The sequence below is a fragment of the Anguilla anguilla genome, chromosome 3, assembly GCF_013347855.1.
Source record: "Anguilla anguilla isolate fAngAng1 chromosome 3, fAngAng1.pri, whole genome shotgun sequence".
NCBI lineage: Eukaryota > Metazoa > Chordata > Actinopteri > Anguilliformes > Anguillidae > Anguilla > Anguilla anguilla.
In genome coordinates this window covers 27,643,463-27,660,868 of record NC_049203.1, presented here as the reverse complement: position 1 = coordinate 27,660,868, position 17,406 = coordinate 27,643,463, and the positions used below count along the sequence as shown (strand labels likewise).

General features: G+C 45.9%; 1 protein-coding gene across 5 annotated transcripts in view; it reads right to left on the bottom strand.

Moving 5' to 3' along the window:
* Window positions 1–17,406, bottom strand: part of scml2 (Scm polycomb group protein like 2) — a 61,273-nt gene continuing 43,867 nt past the window's right edge. Inside the window, exons 10-15 of one of the 5 annotated variants that reach the window (XM_035410466.1) lie at window positions 14,088–14,291; window positions 12,410–12,586; window positions 11,215–11,340; window positions 7,191–7,433; window positions 5,750–5,913; window positions 1–3,352 (exon numbers count right to left, since the gene is read on the bottom strand). In XM_035410466.1, coding sequence (XP_035266357.1) covers window positions 3,227–3,352; window positions 5,750–5,913; window positions 7,191–7,433; window positions 11,215–11,340; window positions 12,410–12,586; window positions 14,088–14,291 — 1,040 coding nt within the window. In that variant the 3' untranslated portion in view covers window positions 1–3,226. The remainder of the gene's footprint in view (window positions 3,353–5,749; window positions 5,914–7,190; window positions 7,434–11,214; window positions 11,341–12,409; window positions 12,587–14,087; window positions 14,292–17,406) is intronic. The other 4 variants (XM_035410467.1, XM_035410468.1, XM_035410470.1 and 1 more) reach the window with 4 other exon arrangements.

Below are 17,406 nucleotides of genomic sequence, written 5' to 3'. Positions count from 1 at the left end.
TCATTATTGCTGCCTTTATAAATAAAAAAGAACAAACAATGTCTTTTTTTTTGTTTTTTATAGAAATACAGGATGTAAATGGAGGTAAAATATTTCCATTGCTTTGACAAACATTTCAGAGGTGTATGTATGCATATGCCTATTATACAAGTGTTTCTTCAAGTTCTTGCGAGATAATTGAGAAATAGTTTAAAAGCACTATGTATACATTGTGTTTGTCTAACTTATGGCACGAGAGAGACAGAGAGAGAGAGAGAGAGGGGGACAGAGAGAGAAAGAGAGAGAGAGAGAGACAGAGAGAGGGGGGACAGAGAGAGAGAGAGACAGAGAGACAGAGGGAGGAAGAATGAAAATGAAAGGTAACATCCTCACAAAAGGGTGAACAGAGTATAGTCAAACTTAAGTGTCATCACTTTAAACAAAAAATGCTACTTTACAAAAAAATTCTGTCCTACAAAACAAAAACATAGACTAAGTAAACCTGAGGAATATCAGTTAACGCATAGCAATTTCCGTCAAGTACTTTTGAGGAATATCTTGTTTCAAACTAAAAGCACTGAAATATCAAAGGCAGTCAGAAAAACAATCTACATCCCCCCACCCCCTCCCCAAAATGAAATTATCCAAATTTCTATTTTTCATATATGATTGGTTTTACATATTTCCCAACAAAAAATGTACACTCCTGTCCCTGATATGTATGACTAAAATAAAATATCGAATCACAATAATCAGAAATTATAATAATAATAATAATAATTAGACACTATACCATGACAGGATCTGGAGATATGGGGAATTCCTCATTGTGCTAAGAAATAGAAACCTCACTTTAAACAGGTCAAATGTTTAGATGTGTTAAATGGGAAAAGTTGTGCTCAATACATTTTCGTGGAAAACTGGAGTTCTGTTCCTCAGTAGACATAATGCACTGGCAGAACTATTTTACAAACCTTTTTTATCCAATATAAATGTGAACTTCAAAATTCCTTGAAATTCCCATGCCTCCGTTTGGTGATATTTAATGACATTTTTGCACTTTAGCAAAAAAAAAGGGGGATGATTGTAAAGCAGACAAAAATATATATTTCTAAGTACTCCAAATCGTTCTGCATTATACAGGGCACCGTAGTGGATCGACAAGTCCTGCACGTTATCTTGAGTGAGAAGGGGGCGGGCAGGCCCCCATACATCCCCGACAACGTGCAGTTGTAGTATGCGTCTCCCCACCCCCAACCCCAGTGTTCCAAAGGATGGCCAGCAGCCCTAGGGAGGTGACCATAGACTGTAGAAAAAAATAGTAGTGACACTTGTGCTCTCTGTGATTTTATCCACATCGTCACCCGGTGCACTGACTAGGGTAGTACCCTAGTACTAGGGTAATTTCATTTTCAGAACAATTCAATCAACTCAAAATGCATGTGAATGCATCATATATCTACACAGTTAGGTGGGGGGTGCCACCTGCTTAAAAGCAGCAGACATTTGCTGGCTTAAAGCTTACAGAAAATGTAAAACCATAAAACTAAACCACAAACACTGGGTGAAAGGTGTGGTTTACTGACAAAAAGCTTCAACGCATGCAATGAACAACGAAATTAGATTTAACAACCTGAGCTTTCTAAAAAACACGTAATTTAAAACAACAACGGCAATAAATAATGACAGGTCCCGCTGAATTCACCCCACGACCTCAGCGGAATTTCCATGTGACCAAACAGAGAAATGACGAATATAAAATAAAGTTAAAAGGCGTGCGTTTCCTTTCTCTTCGTCTCAGAAAAGCCCCAAAACGCGCACGCGACACACTCATCCTGTTTGATAAAGGCCACAAACCGTCAAAAGACAAATACGCTAACCAGAAAACGGATGTTTAAATCTTTATGAAACGGAGTCCGAACATTCAAATCAAAAGTATTGGAGGCGTTTGGAAAACGTATCGAGGAGACGTGCTTTGCACGAAGCAAAGCTGGGATGGTGTATGGGTTCGCGGTTTAATCATCGGTATGTCTATTTTGAAATCATAAACAGCGGGGTGAAAACACACTTCTGTCAACTTATGTCATTTAATCATGAAGCCCTGTACCACATATCTTACCACAGACCCTACGCGAATGCAAAAAAATTAAAACAATAATAATAAAAAATCATATTGTTTATCCCATTTTTACAGGCTACATACAAAACTCTGTTTAAAAAAACATTTTCTATGTTTTTGTACATGTGTATAAAGTATGTATCATTCTACAATATGTGACCTGTCACTTTTTTTTTTGACAAAAGCACGTTGTTCCAGTCATAGTCCAATACAACACATTAGACAGAACAAAAAAAAGTCTGTTATCCTAAAAAGTTCATCACTGTAGAAATGTACCACAATCATTACTCCGGGTAAGGCATCCCATCAGTAAAACAAGGAGGCTGGAAGATGGGTCGAAAAATCATCCTCTCCCAATGCACGCTGGCGCGGCTGACAGGGCATCCCGAGTTCAACAGCTTTCGCCGTCCACAAGAGTCTAAACCAGCAGTGTGAATAAGCTCTCTCAGACACTCATTTGTAGTTGAAGACTATCCGGTAGTCTGGAAAAACTAATGAAATTATCTGTGGACTCTTTTTGTTTTTTAGCCTTTATATTAAAATCTTATTCCACTGTAAATAAGCATTATTTCAATTGTTAAAAAAGAAAGAAAAAACAAGGACAAAAAAAAAAAACAGAAATGTTGATTAAAATTAGCCCCTGCGGCTTACTGGAATAATACTCTAAGAGGACAAAACAATCTTCATCTTTGGGGCTTCAATCTGCACATGAAGCAAACATTGTTTTATTTTTAGTTTTTTTTGTGGAAAAAAATCACAGAAGTCCATGTGCACGCACAGCACGGATATGCAGTGTAAACAGTAGACAGATTATCCTTTGGGATTCAGCTGAGTCAACTACGTTACTCTGAAAACTTCCTTTTGCTCGCTGATGAGGTACTGTGGTCTCTGCAGTATATAAATAGGAGTCTCTATGAACATTATTAGCAAAGGGGGCGGAGCACATGTTTGTCGTCCATGGGAACCTCTGACCAATGAAATCTCCCCCTCGTGGAGTCGTAGACTGAAAGGGTTTCACAGAGGGGCTCCAGCGGAGGTTGGCGCAGTCCTGGTCTCCGCCCCATTTGTGTGGCCCAGGGTGGGTGTGTGCTGGGGCCAGGGCAGGGCAAAGTCGGCATGGTCAGTTTGCTACTGTTTGCCCTGTTTGAGCCTCTCGATGTGGTAGCAGAGCTTGAGGGCGGGGCCGAGCTTCAGGCCCATGTACTTCATGATCATGTCACTGCGTAGCAACATCAGTGCCTTCCCATCAATCTCCTGCACAGACAATGACATCACGTCACTCAGAGCCCCACCCTTAAAACCAACCCAATAGTTAGATATCACAACACTAACAGCACTCAATAAACTGTGGTCAGTCCTTAAACATAGACCATTAAATGTTCAAACATGGAAGACTATTATTAGTAAAGCATGCAGTTAAAATCAGAGGATTTTCCCCCCTAACAAAACATGCAGAATAACAGAAGAAACAATTTCAGGCATTTTTCTACATAAAAACGGCCATGTCACTGTCTTCAAATATACAGACAGGAAGAAATTATAACTGCAGGCAGGCATTTTTTTCCAGATTCATAACAAACAGTGTAATTTTCTGCATTACCTCCTTGTAAACAACTACTCTGACTTTAATTTTGGGTTTAATAGCATGGGAAAATGGTTGAAACTGTAAAATTAAGGTCAAATTTCCCCCAAAGAAAAAAAGATTTTTAAAGGGCAGGGCAGCATGGCTTTGAGGCTCTGTGTTCTGAGTTTCGACAGAGGGTTGATTCTGAGGGGGGGCGGGTTGGGGGGCATAAGACAGGCTGGAGGCAGCCTGATGCGTTGCAGACGGTGCTTTTATTCGCGGCACGAGCCGCGATGCTCCCCAGGAGCAGCAGGCCTGTCTCAGGAAGACGGAAGGCAGCCTGTCGGCTCAAATCTAAACACAGGGGACACAGGCAGGCCTGCGGCCGGCGATGTACACAAACCAGAGGAAGCACACACACCAGAGGAAGAACAACATGGCTACCTTCACTTCCCCTGCATTGGTGTCAAGCGGAAATCCTGTCTTTTTTATTTAGGAACAAACTTCTTTTTTAAACTTTTAAGGCGTAAGATGACAAATATGAGATTAGAGTGTTCTTAACTGAACATTCTAATGCTGATGTAACGATCACTACCGGTAACTGAAAGCAATGCAGTTCTAGAATACTGACTTGGAATTTTGAAGGAAAACATTCCAAAAAACATACTCTTCAAAAAGTTAACACACGTTGCGTTTTGTCATGCAGCTCTGTGTCCTGTAAATGTCCAAATACTAAAACGTTGAAGTTGGTTCAACTCTCCAAGTGACCAAACAAGAATGCCTTCATTGTCCGCAGTGAGGATATAGTTTTCACAGCTCAAGCAGACATTAAACAGGCCGCAGAGGTCATATAGCTTTTATTGGTAAATGGAAAAAATAATATATTTTAGAAATATGAGGGTTTTTGCTCAACACTACATAACACTGTCCACACATGCCCAACACAGACTGTTCACATACGAAGGACCTTCAGCTGAAGGAATTAAGGGGAGGCACCAGAGGTGAAAAGGGTGATTTTGGACAATTTGAGATCAATTTTAGGGTATTATGGTATTTAGCTTCTACAACTACTGAGGTTGCTGAAACGATGATCATTAACTTTAAATAGTTAATTTAGATGTTTTTATACCAGTAGCTTCGTGTCTACCAAGCACAAAATTAGCTTTAACAGCCATTTTCTCTAAATAACATATTTCCTTTATTTTTTGGCATATATACTGGGTTTTAAAAATAATTCAAGGATAAAACCAAATTTGGAAAAATCCCTCTGTAAATTACCAGCTATTGAGTTATTCATCACATTGAAACTCAAAAATTAACTCTGACTTAATCCACTGAGAAAAAAGTGTTTCAAATAATATGCAAATTTGGGCTTTTCTGATTATGCATGAGATAATTTGCATGTTTCTGAAGAAATAAATGGTAGGTATAATACAAGAAATGTTTGAATTTGTGTCCACATTCAAAATATAAATGTAATTTTGATTGGAGGAATGGAATTTTTTTTCCTTCTATTCTCCAGTGGTCTGTGGTTTCCTCCCATTTATCCGTCAGAACAGAATGGGGGGGGGGGGGGGGGCTGGGGACTGGGAGACACAGACAAAGACTGAGAGGGAGAGGAAGACAGCAGAGGTTCACCCTGCAGTGGAGAGAGAGGAAGGTCCAGTTTTCGGTGGGCGAGAGAGGGTGGAGGTGAATGAGAGCTGGGTGGGGTTAGTGGAGATGGAGACGGAATTCATGCTACTGAGCTTATAGGACAGGCTGCATAGGGTGGTCGGTGTAGAGAGGATTTCAAAGAGTCAACGCAGGGCAGAAACCTGGTGTTGCAGCGCTCTGTACGAGTTAAAATTTTCAACCTGAATGCACGGCTGGCCACATCCAATCAGTGATGTCATTACAGGCACTTTGCCTCAGCTGTCAATGGAAAAATGCCTGCTTAGACCTCACTGACCACAGGGAGTGCTGTAACAGCAGGGCTCTGCCCTGTCTTGACTTACTCTTTAAGGTGTTGAGTTTAAGGGACCGGCTCTTTGGGGGGGGGGGGGCACAGGGTCAATTTGAGACAGGGGAGAGAAGGACAAACTCACGTGTTTTCGGAAAAGTTCAGCATGGGGTGCCAGAGCCAGGGGGTCAGCCTCCCGGACAAACTGCATCACCTCCTCGATGGACCAGGTGGAAGGGCTCTTACTGGGGCCCCTGGGGGCCTCTCTGTCTGCAGCCTGTAGGTCGGGGCCTGTAGTGGAGCTGGCTGCTGCAAGGGACCAAAAACAGTCATTGAGTACCATACAGTATCCCAAAAAACCACTGAACACTGTGTAGTACCCTTTTAACCCATTTAAAATATAAAAGGTTCAGATCAAGAAATCCCATTTTCTTTGTGGAGAATTCAAAAAGGGCTCCACATTTTTTCATTATTATCACAAATACCCCAGTATGTTGGCATAAAAAATGAACACGAATGGCTTGTGTTACTGTCACTTCACTTGAACACAAACACAGATGCAGACAGAAGAGCGGTGGCAGAGAAACATCCACCACTAAGTGGCACTGTTTCATAGTGTTAAAACAGCACATTGTACGTCTGGCTAAATCATAGCAGAACACACATAATCGTTTTTAAATGGGAGGCAGAATTAATTGCATGATATGCAGGGCTCTCCTAGAGTCATCATTACTAAAATATCACATTTTAATTAAAAAACAGGAAGTCAGTAGTACTGACTGTGTGCTTAATCCACACCAAACAAATCATAATTATTCCAATGCCCTTCCTGAAGAATGCTATTATAATGTCCATTTTAAATAATCTTTGCAATATAAAATAAGCTTGCCATTGGAGGGAAGGCAAGCAAGATATAAAGTGCGACATACACACAGCTTTAACACTCACATGTGTCCACATGCTCACACACGCACAGTGAGAATGCATTTTTAACAGAAACACAGAAGCACAACATTTGGCTGGTAGCATGTAGATGATGTTGTGTGTTTGTGTAATTGGGAGTGTGCAGACGACGCCCTGATGACTGGCTGGTTCGGGAGACATCTTGTAACGATAGTGTCTCTGAACCAATCAGACAAAGGCCAACACCTCACCCTCAGGACAACTCAATCCAAATGCAACAGTTAGAGCTGTACAAAAGGACAACTAAAATGAGTGTGCCTTGAACACTCCTATGTGTTCTCATGGCCGGCTGCAAGAATTAAAACATCATGTCTTTTTGTGCTGAACATAAGGTCTATCTGTTCAACAACACTGGTATTATTCCATGCAACATTTCAGATTGACTGACACACACACAAATGCATGATCAGGATCACACACACACACGCACACACACACACATGCAGACACACACACGCATGATCAGGATCACACACACAAACACACACACACATGCAGACACACACGTTCACATACACACACACACACGCAGACACACACATGCACGCGCACACACACACACACACACACACACACGCACGTGTACGGTGTGCAATCGCGGTGCAGAGGGTGGAGGCTCTTACACTGCCTACCTTCCACTCGTCTGTTCAGGCGGGTGGAGGCCAGCTCGGGGGGGTTGGAAGCCAGGCGGTGCAGCGGCGGAGGGTGGCTGGGGTAGTAGGGGGTCCCAGCCTGGGCGCGGTACTCCGACGAGCTCCGCAGCGTCGGGGGGCGAGGCGTCATGGAGTTGGAGGCGGAGTCCATGGACTCCTCTGAGAAGCGCTGCTCCTTCAGCACGCCGTTTTCCTCGTGAGGAAGCGTCCCCGCTGGGGAAGGGACACGCCCAGGGCACAGTCAGCCATGCTCCTACACCCTCAGTGTTACTGGGCAACTCCGTCAGAGTTACTGACCAACTCTATCAGAGTCATTCAGCACTCTATCAGTCACTGACTAACTCGCACAGAGCCACCGACTAACTCGCACAGAGTCACTGACTGACTCGCACAGAGTCACTGACTGACTCGCACAGAGTCACTGACTAAAGCGGGCAGCATACTTCTTGCGGAAACTAAGTTCCGCAAGGTCGTAAGAACAAAATGACGTTATTGCGGAGAAAACAAAAAAACGCATTTCCTTGCCAAAGTTTTTTAGGCACATCTTGCACCTCCAAGATTTTCTACCTAGCCGAAATCACCGCAGTTGACCTCAATGCGAACATCGTGTGTGACCGGTCAGAAATTCACGGTGGGCGTGATCTATTTTGTTTTATTTCCGCAAGCTGATTCCCCGTCTCCATGGAGACCACACTGCCGGCAAAGTTACAATAATTACATACATACATAATACAGTAATATTGATACTTTTGTTGCTACGTGCGGTTGCAAAACTGCATCGAATATAAAACAATTTAGTCCGCAGAGAACTTCTTCGGTTTCGGCAAGCCAAAAAAATTAAACTTCTTTTGAAGTATGCTGCCCGCTTAACTCGTACAGTGTTACTGACTAACTCTATCAGCGTCATTCACCACTCTATCAGTCACAGACTAACTGTCACAGAGTCACTGACTAACTCTATCAGCGTCATTCACCACTCTATCAGTCACTGACTAACTCTCACAGAGTCACTGACTAACTCTCACAGAGTCACTGACTAACTCTATCAGCGTCACTGACTGACTTGTACAGTGTTACAACTTGCACAGTTACTGACTCACACTCGCAGAATTACCAGGTCACAATGTTACTGGTTCACACTCAGAGTGTTAATGGCTTACACTCACAATGTTAACTGAACCACACTCGTTGTTAACATCTCACACAACCAACTAACACTCAGTCTTGCCAACTCACACACACAGTGTTATCAACTCACACACAGTGTTATCAACTCACACAGTGTTATCAACTCACACACAGTGTTATCGACTCACACACACAGTGTTATCAACTCATACTCACAGTGTTATCAACTCATACAGTGTTATCAACTCACACACACAGTGTTATCAACTCATACACAGTGTTATCAACTCATACAGTGTTATCAACTCACACACACAGTGTTATCAACTCACACACAGTGTTATCGACTCACACACACAGTGTTATCAACTCATACAGTGTTATCATCTCACACACACAGTGTTATCAACTCACACACACACACAGTGTTATCAACTCATACAGTGTTATCATCTCACACACACAGTGTTATCAACTCACACACACACACACAGTGTTATCAACTCATACCCACAGTGTTACTTGCTCACATTGTGTTAAACTCATTTACACAGTGTTACCGGCTTAAAGTCATAGTGTTAGACCAAAACTCACAGTGTTACTGGTTTATGGTTACTATCTCAAACTCACAGACACACTCACAGGGTTAAGACAAACAGCAGAATATGTATAAAACCACCCATTTACCAGTCTAAAAGTTTACCACCTTCTGATGAACAGATTAAACCCCTACCATAGTTTGTAATGTAACAGAAGGTTACATTACAAACCAATGCTGAGTTTCGTAATCCACAATTCTACATTTTGCATGTAGCTGGCATGGTTGACTACGAAGGGAACACAGTGGCAATGCAACACATTATCTTGAGAATGCAGAACAATTCCATCTGTGTTCACTTTGGGCCCGGTCCTGGATTGCGATACGCGCGCTTGGCTCAAATTTCCACACGAGTAAAGCGCTTTTTTTTTCCCTGGCACGTCCTGGCTTGAGTGACTCCGGGGCTATGATGGATGTACGCTTAGGGAGGAGCCATTTTGAAAAGAAGCTGCGTCCTATCGAGTCACGCGCTAACCGAATCCTGCCCTGCGGCTCTGCGCTTTTCATCTAGCCCCATTTATGATGCATTTTCTCCCATGAAAAGCTGAATAAATAGGGCAGAGCTATCTGCCAGCATATGGAATTACAGCTCATTGGGGTTTCCCCCCCCCCCCCCCCCCAAGTGGACGACCATGGCTTAACGTGCAATACTGATCTGTTCCAAACTGATGAAACCCATCCAACCATTATTCAAGCCATTGGATGGCAATGCACACTTCAATGTTCAAATGACTAATATGAAGTCAAGCTAAAACAAGCACTTAAACCCAAACTGCAGTCAAGTTACTTGGCTACAGTACTTACAGCTCTTCTGCAGCTTTCACCTCAGTCCCATTCCCTGTCGTGATTATTTTGCTTACAACACCAGTAACCAAGCGTGTATGGTGAAAAATATTGTTGCATAGCAACTGAAAAGGGTGGGTTGGGTGTAAGGCTTAATTCTATCAAATGAACTGAACTTACTCAATTTCAACTGAAAAATCTATATATTCATAACAAAGACAACACCTTTTGACTTTGCATGTGAATTGTATGATTGGCCACTCAAATTTCAGCTGAAAACTGGTGAACACTGCTTATTTTAGTAAAGTTTCCATATACTAGATGTCCAAATTAATACGCAGTTTGGAAGATGTGTATTTGCGCATGCCTGGGTCTGTGGTTTCTTACATGCAGCAGTTTTCATTTGCTGAAGTTTCGCAATCTGCAATATGAAATAAAAGCCCTTTAATTGTATATTCTTCCTTACTATTGCCTTGCAGCGCTGGATAACAAGTTTCTATGAAAGAAAAAGCAATGTATGGGGACCCATTTTCCACATGTTAATGAGCTCATTTCATTTATCCGGTAGATCTCAACAATGAGCACCTAAGCATGCGCCTAAATCTGATGTGCGTAAATGCTGCATAGCTGGGAATGTATATAAAGAGCTTCAGTTCCACAAGTCAGGACCAGGGCCTGCAACATCATCTGCCAACGACCACCAATACTCCTGTAAATCTACAATCAGCGGTAGAAGTGTCACATACATAAATGTGCCAGACTTCAACTGCTACACTCTACAACCAGGAGAGGACTGAGTTTCAGAACAAGGGCATGTTTCTCTGTTAGCAGTTCTAATGGTGAATATTGATACAGCCAGAAAATCTCTCTTCAGAAACGCTTTCACGCACTCCATCAGACTTATGTATACACCCCACAGCACCACAGAACAGGCATAATAACTGAGAAATTTGATTCCTACTTTCTTTATAAATGAAATCTGGATGAAAGAAATCATTTTTAAATTCATATGAATGCACACAGTGTATGAAATGGCAGCCCACCATATGCACTGTACATGCGAAAACAGTCCTTCAGTGGTGTAAAACAGACCATTAAGATAAACAATTCATCAACGTGATTCTGTGCATCCTGTGATTCTCTTAAACCCGTCACAGCACGTAGGGAATCATAAACGAAGGCGGGCTGTGAATTTTGAGACGGCGAGAATCATGAGTGGCAGGTCATCAATGAGCCGGGCGAGCCTTAATTAACAAGCGATGAGGATAATCCAATTAAGAGAACAGCCACATTAGCAAGAGTGCTTCGGTCATCCGGAATGTTCCGAGGGCACTGGGAGGAAGTCGATGGGAAGACCCTTTACTGCTGCACAGCTATCGAACAGAACCAGCAGCACGACATGCTCATTTAGCGGAGTGCTCAGTGAATCACCGCACCCCTGCCCCAGTGCACTGTGGGTAGAGTGTGGACTCGGGGGCGGGGTACCTTCTGAGGGGTGTGCCTCTGTGCGCAGGAGTTTTGGGGACAGGGGAGCTGTGTAAGGAGGAGTCTCCCTCGGAAAGCGCTTGGTCCCGCGGTTTATAGACAAGGCTTCTGATGTCTCCTCTTTTACTGTTGTGAGAAAAACAATCATGAAACAACAACTGGCATAAGATACTGCCCGTGGAGTTCCATCAAATGTGTGTGTGTGTGTCTGTGTGTGTGTGTGTGTGTGTATGAATTGTTTTTTCCAAACGATTCTTGAACCTGGACTATAATTTGACTCTTTCAGTTACTGTAATGGAGAAATGAAACTGATTCAAGGTAAGAATAATGACAAATCCAAGCATGTATAATTGTCTTTGTACACCACATGCATACAGACTCAGTGTGTGTATCTAAATGGCCAAACACGCATGTGCACGCGCAAGCTTGCATGCCAGCACACACAGGCCTGCACACACATACTTACACATACACAGACACTGACTTGCGGGGACGCACAAACTCTTACTCATACGCAAAAACTTGTTTGCACACGCACAAACTTACTCACAAACGCATGAGCACAAACAGACACCCACATACAAACATGAGCATGTGCACACGCGCGCACACACACACACACAACTGCGTACACACGCGCACTCACATGCGCACACACTAGCGTGTACACACGCACACAAACACTCACGCACACTAGCGTGTACACACGCACACACTCACGCGCACACAAACACAACCACTCACGCATACTAGCGTGTACACACGCACACACAAACACTCACGCACACTAGCGTGTACACGCACACACAAACACAAACACTCACGCACACTAGCGAGTACACACGCGCACACTCACATGCACACAAACACTCACGCACACTAGCGAGTACACACGCGCACACTCCAGCGCACACAAACACTCATGCACACTAGCAAGTACACACGCACACACAAACACAAACACTCACGCACACTAGCGTGTACACGCACACACAAACACAAACACTCACGCACGCACACTAGCGAGTACACACGCGCACACTCACGTGCACACAAACACAAACACTCATGCACACTAGCGAGTACACACATGCACACACACACACACACACACACACAAACACTCACGCACACTAGCGTCTACACGCGCGGACACTAGCGTGTACGCACACACACTCTGTACGCAGTGCCGTACCTGACTTGCTCCTGTCGTAGGCGGTGTGTCCGGCGGCCATGTAGGGGCTGAAGGGCTGGCTGCTGAACAGGTTGTCACACTGCAGGTGGTGGCACAGAGTCTCCAGGAAGCGCAGCACGAAGGAGGCGCTCTTGGCCGAGGGCAGCTGCACAAAGTGGGTGCCCCCTTCTGAGCGCACTGCCACAGGGAACATAAGACTGCCATTAACTCCCACTGGCCTCAGTCACAAACACGCACACACACACACATGCACCCACACGCACACACACACACACACGCACGCACACACGCATACACGCACGCACGCACACACACACGCACACAAGACTACCATTAACCCCCACAGACCTCAGTCACACACGCAAGCACACACGCACACAAACACACACACACACACGAGACTACCATTAACCCCCACAGACCTCAGTCACACACGCACACAAACACACACACGACTACCATTAACCCCCACAGGCCTCAGTCACACACAAACACACACACACACGAGACTACCATTAACCCCCACAGACCTCAGTCACACAACACACACACATGCACGCACATACGCACACACATACATGCACACACACATGCACAGAGGTACACACACACCGCACGCACACGCACAGGGGTACACACACACACGTATGTATGCACACACATACACACACACTCATACATGCAGAAGTAGACACACACGCACATAAACACTCTCTCAACATGCACGCATAAAGGCACACTCGCACATGTACAGCGGCATACACACACACACACGCATACACACACATGCATAGAGGCACGCAATCACACACACACATGCAGACACACAATCAAACAAACAAACGCAGACACACACTCCGACTTCCAATCCGGCCGTTTTATTTGAATGTATTTTGCCTTTCTCTGCATTTCATGCTGATGGTGCGTGTCAGCCCGGGTAAACCCCTCCCCCCTCGGCCGCCCCGCATATACGGGCCGGTAGGAGAAGCAGATGTCCCGGCGGGGCCTGGAGCCCCCGCCCCCCCACCCCCCCACCCCCGGGGACAGCCCCAATCAGGCGCTCCGAAACCAGGTTATGTGCGAGTGTCACTCCTCATTACGCCGAGACGGATTACATCAGCGCCGGACCCCCTGCGCTCAGCCCCTCTGGCTCCGCCCCCAGCATTAGAGCACGCTCCCGCCCAGGCCTTCCCCAGCCCGCCAATTCAGCTCGGAATGAGACACCTCTACCGCCACGCCAAGCGTGTCCATCACAGACGGATTTCTATGAATATCTAAAGCGCAGGACCATCGCGCTTTCGCCTCATTTTTCTTTCCGCATTTTCACCCCGCGCCCCACGATGCCCCCTGCCGACACAGGACAGCTGCACCCCCAAAAATTATGAATAATTTATATTTATAATATGAATTATGATCTATATTTGTAAGCTCACTATCCTGCAACAATCTGCTCAAAATGTTTCACACAAATACGGAAAAGAACAAAAGCAAAAATAAAATTAAAGCGGCAATAATAATCCAAAATTATTATCAAATAAAAAGAGGCGACATAAAAGCAAACTTAAAAAAATTTTTTTAAAAAGATTATAAAATAAAAGATTAATAATCAGGACACCCCCCCCACAAAAACACCACCCTCCCCACGTTCCCCATGTCGACCCCCTGCTCCAGCGCGTACCTTTAATGACCTCCCCGCCGTCGGACTCCGACTGCAGGAAGTTGAAGAGGATCTTGGGCTGGAAGGCGCAGTCCACGCAGGCCTGCACGGCCTGCTGCAGGACCAGGTTGACCGGGCCCGGCCCGAAGTGGTCCGGGAGCTGCTGCATCTGCTTCCTGTCCAGGTGGGGGCCGCAGTTCCCGTGCTTGTTCACGTACACGCACACTGCACACGGGCACACAGACGCACGCGTCAGGTGACACTGCATCAACAATGGCTTACGAGACTTAAATCTGGACCATGAATCCAAATCCAGCCCTGGTTTTCTCCTCAGCCAGGTAATTAACTGAAGAGTCAGTGCTACTGACAGGCAAAACTGTATTTAGACTGGACCTGTAAACTGAAAACCTGTGGGTCCTGGACCTCGAGGGGCGTGATTTGAGTGACGGCTTTAGAGTATGAGAGCCAAACCCAAGTCCTAGAGCACAGGTGTCCAACTCCAGACCTGGAGGGCCGCAGTGTCTGCAGGTTTAACTCCAGTCCTGGAGGGCCGCAGTGTCTGCAGGTTTAACTCCAGTCCTGGAGGGCCACAGTGTCTGCAGGTTTAACTCCAGTCCTGGAGGGCCGCAGTGTCTGCAGGTTTAACTCCAGACCTGGAGGGCCGCAGTGTCTGCAGGTTTAACTCCAGTCCTGGAGGGCCGCAGTGTCTGCAGGTTTAACTCCAGTCCTGGAGGGCCGCAGTGTCTGCAGGTTTAACTCCAGTCCTGGAGGGCCGCAGTGTCTGCAGGTTTAACTCCAGTCCTGGAGGGCCGCAGTGTCTGCAGGTTTAACTCCAGTCCTGGAGGGCCGCAGTGTCTGCAGGTTTAACTCCAGTCCTGAAGGGCCGCAGTGTCTGCAGGTTTAACTCCAGACCTGGAGGGCTGCAGTGTCTGCAGGTTTAACTCCAGACCTGGAGGGCCGCAGTGTCTGCAGGTTTAACTCCAGTCCTGGAGGGCCGCAGTGTCTGCAGGTTTAACTCCAGTCCTGGAGGGCCGCAGTGTCTGCAGGTTTAACTCCAGTCCTGGAGGGCCGCAGTGTCTGCAGGTTTAACTCCAGTCCTGGAGGGCCGCAGTGTCTGCAGGTTTAACTCCAGTCCTGGAGGGCCGCAGTGTCTGCAGGTTTAACTCCAGTCCTGGAGGGCCGCAGTGTCTGCAGGTTTAACTCCAGTCCTGGAGGGCCGCAGTGTCTGCAGGTTTAACTCCAGTCCTGGAGGGCCGCAGTGTCTGCAGGTTTAACTCCAGACCTGGAGGGCCGCAGTGTCTGCAGGTTTAACTCCAGTCCTGAAGGGCCACAGTGTCTGCAGGTTTAACTCCAGTCCTGGAGGGCCGCAGTGTCTGCAGGTTTAACTCCAGTCCTGGAGGGCCGCAGTGTCTGCAGGTTTAACTCCAGTCCTGGAGGGCCGCAGTGTCTGCAGGTTTAACTCCAGTCCTGGAGGGCCGCAGTGTCTGCAGGTTTAACTCCAGTCCTGGAGGGCCGCAGTGTCTGCAGGTTTAACTCCAGTCCTGGAGGGCCGCAGTGTCTGCAGGTTTAACTCCAGTCCTGGAGGGCCGCAGTGTCTGCAGGTTTAACTCCAGTCCTGGAGGGCCGCAGTGTCTGCAGGTTTAACTCCAGTCCTGGAGGGCCGCAGTGTCTGCAGGTTTAACTCCAGTCCTGGAGGGCCGCAGTGTCTGCAGGTTTAACTCCAGTCCTGGAGGGCCGCAGTGTCTGCAGGTTTAACTCCAGTCCTGGAGGGCCGCAGTGTCTGCAGGTTTAACTCCAGTCCTGGAGGGCCGCAGTGTCTGCAGGTTTAACTCCAGTCCTGGAGGGCCGCAGTGTCTGCAGGTTTAACTCCAGTCCTGGAGGGCCGCAGTGTCTGCAGGTTTAACTCCAGACCTGGAGGGCCGCAGTGTCTGCAGGTTTAACTCCAGTCCTGGAGGGCCGCAGTGTCTGCAGGTTTAACTCCAGTCCTGGAGGGCTACAGTGTCTGCAGGTTTAACTCCAGTCCTGGAGGGCCGCAGTGTCTGCAGGTTTAACTCCAGTCCTGGAGGGCCGCAGTGTCTGCAGGTTTAACTCCAGTCCTGGAGGGCCGCAGTGTCTGCAGGTTTAACTCCAGTCCTGGAGGGCCGCAGTGTCTGCAGGTTTAACTCCAGTCCTGGAGGGCCGCAGTGTCGGTAGGTTTAACTCCAGACCTGGAGGGCCGCAGTGTCTGCAGGTTTAACTCCAGTCCTGGAGGGCCGCAGTGTCGGTAGGCCTTTGCAGTCTCCTTTCATTCAGCGGCCATTTTAGGACTTGGTAACAAGCTGTGTGAACTATTTGAACTCTTCCAATCAGTGACAGACATTAAACACCTAAATGCTAAAGTACACCCAGAACCAGCAGGACGCCGCAGCCCTCAGCTACCCCTGCGCTAAAGAACCACAGGGCTAAACAAACAGAGCAGCAGAGACAGCGGACACAGCAGGCACAGCAGCGTAGCACTGTTTTTAAAACCAAACGAACGCCTGGGTGTTCAGGCAGACGAGGTCATGCGGTTCAGGAGGTCTGCACACAAATTCTGTGAAATTATCATTCAAACAGCGAGAAGTGTGGTAATTTTCCTAAACCGTTCAAACGATCGGATATTACTCAAACTTGCAATAACAGCAATGTTAGTGGACAGAAATAGGGAGCGGATAGCATTACATTATGAAGTACCTTCAATAATGTACCCTAATTAAGGAAACCAACTGTCATTTCCCTCTTTTTCATTTGTTATTTTAACAACAAAATAAGGCAACTCATTTTCCCTTTTTCATTAGCATTGTATGTTAGCGTTCACAGAGTTCATTCATTCAGTGTTCTTTTTATTTCAGAATTCTAAAATGAATTAAATTTTCAACAGTGCTAAATTCCAAATTAAATGACCATATGTCCTCAGTGCACATCTGTATTGGATTGTGTCCCTCAGAATTCCTGCACACCGACACTGGGTACAGTGCATCTTTGGCTCCCTCTCAGTACTAAATTAGCACATCTTCCCTTCATGTTTTTATTTAGAGCCGTTTATTTTTAAATTCGTGTATTCAAAAATTCTACAAATAAACATGATGGGTTTTTTCATCTGAGGAGAGCCTTTCATGGTTGCCCACCCGGAATAAGGCATAATAATACATATTTACATGGCTCCAAGTTGTGGCTATGCTAATCTGTGAAGCTAGATGTAGCCCAGTGATCCTCAATCTTATCCAGAAAGGGCCGATGTGGGTGCAGGCTTTTGTTCCAACCAAGCAATATCACACCTGATTCTACTAATCAAGGTCCTTAGCAAAGACTCGAGTGTTTG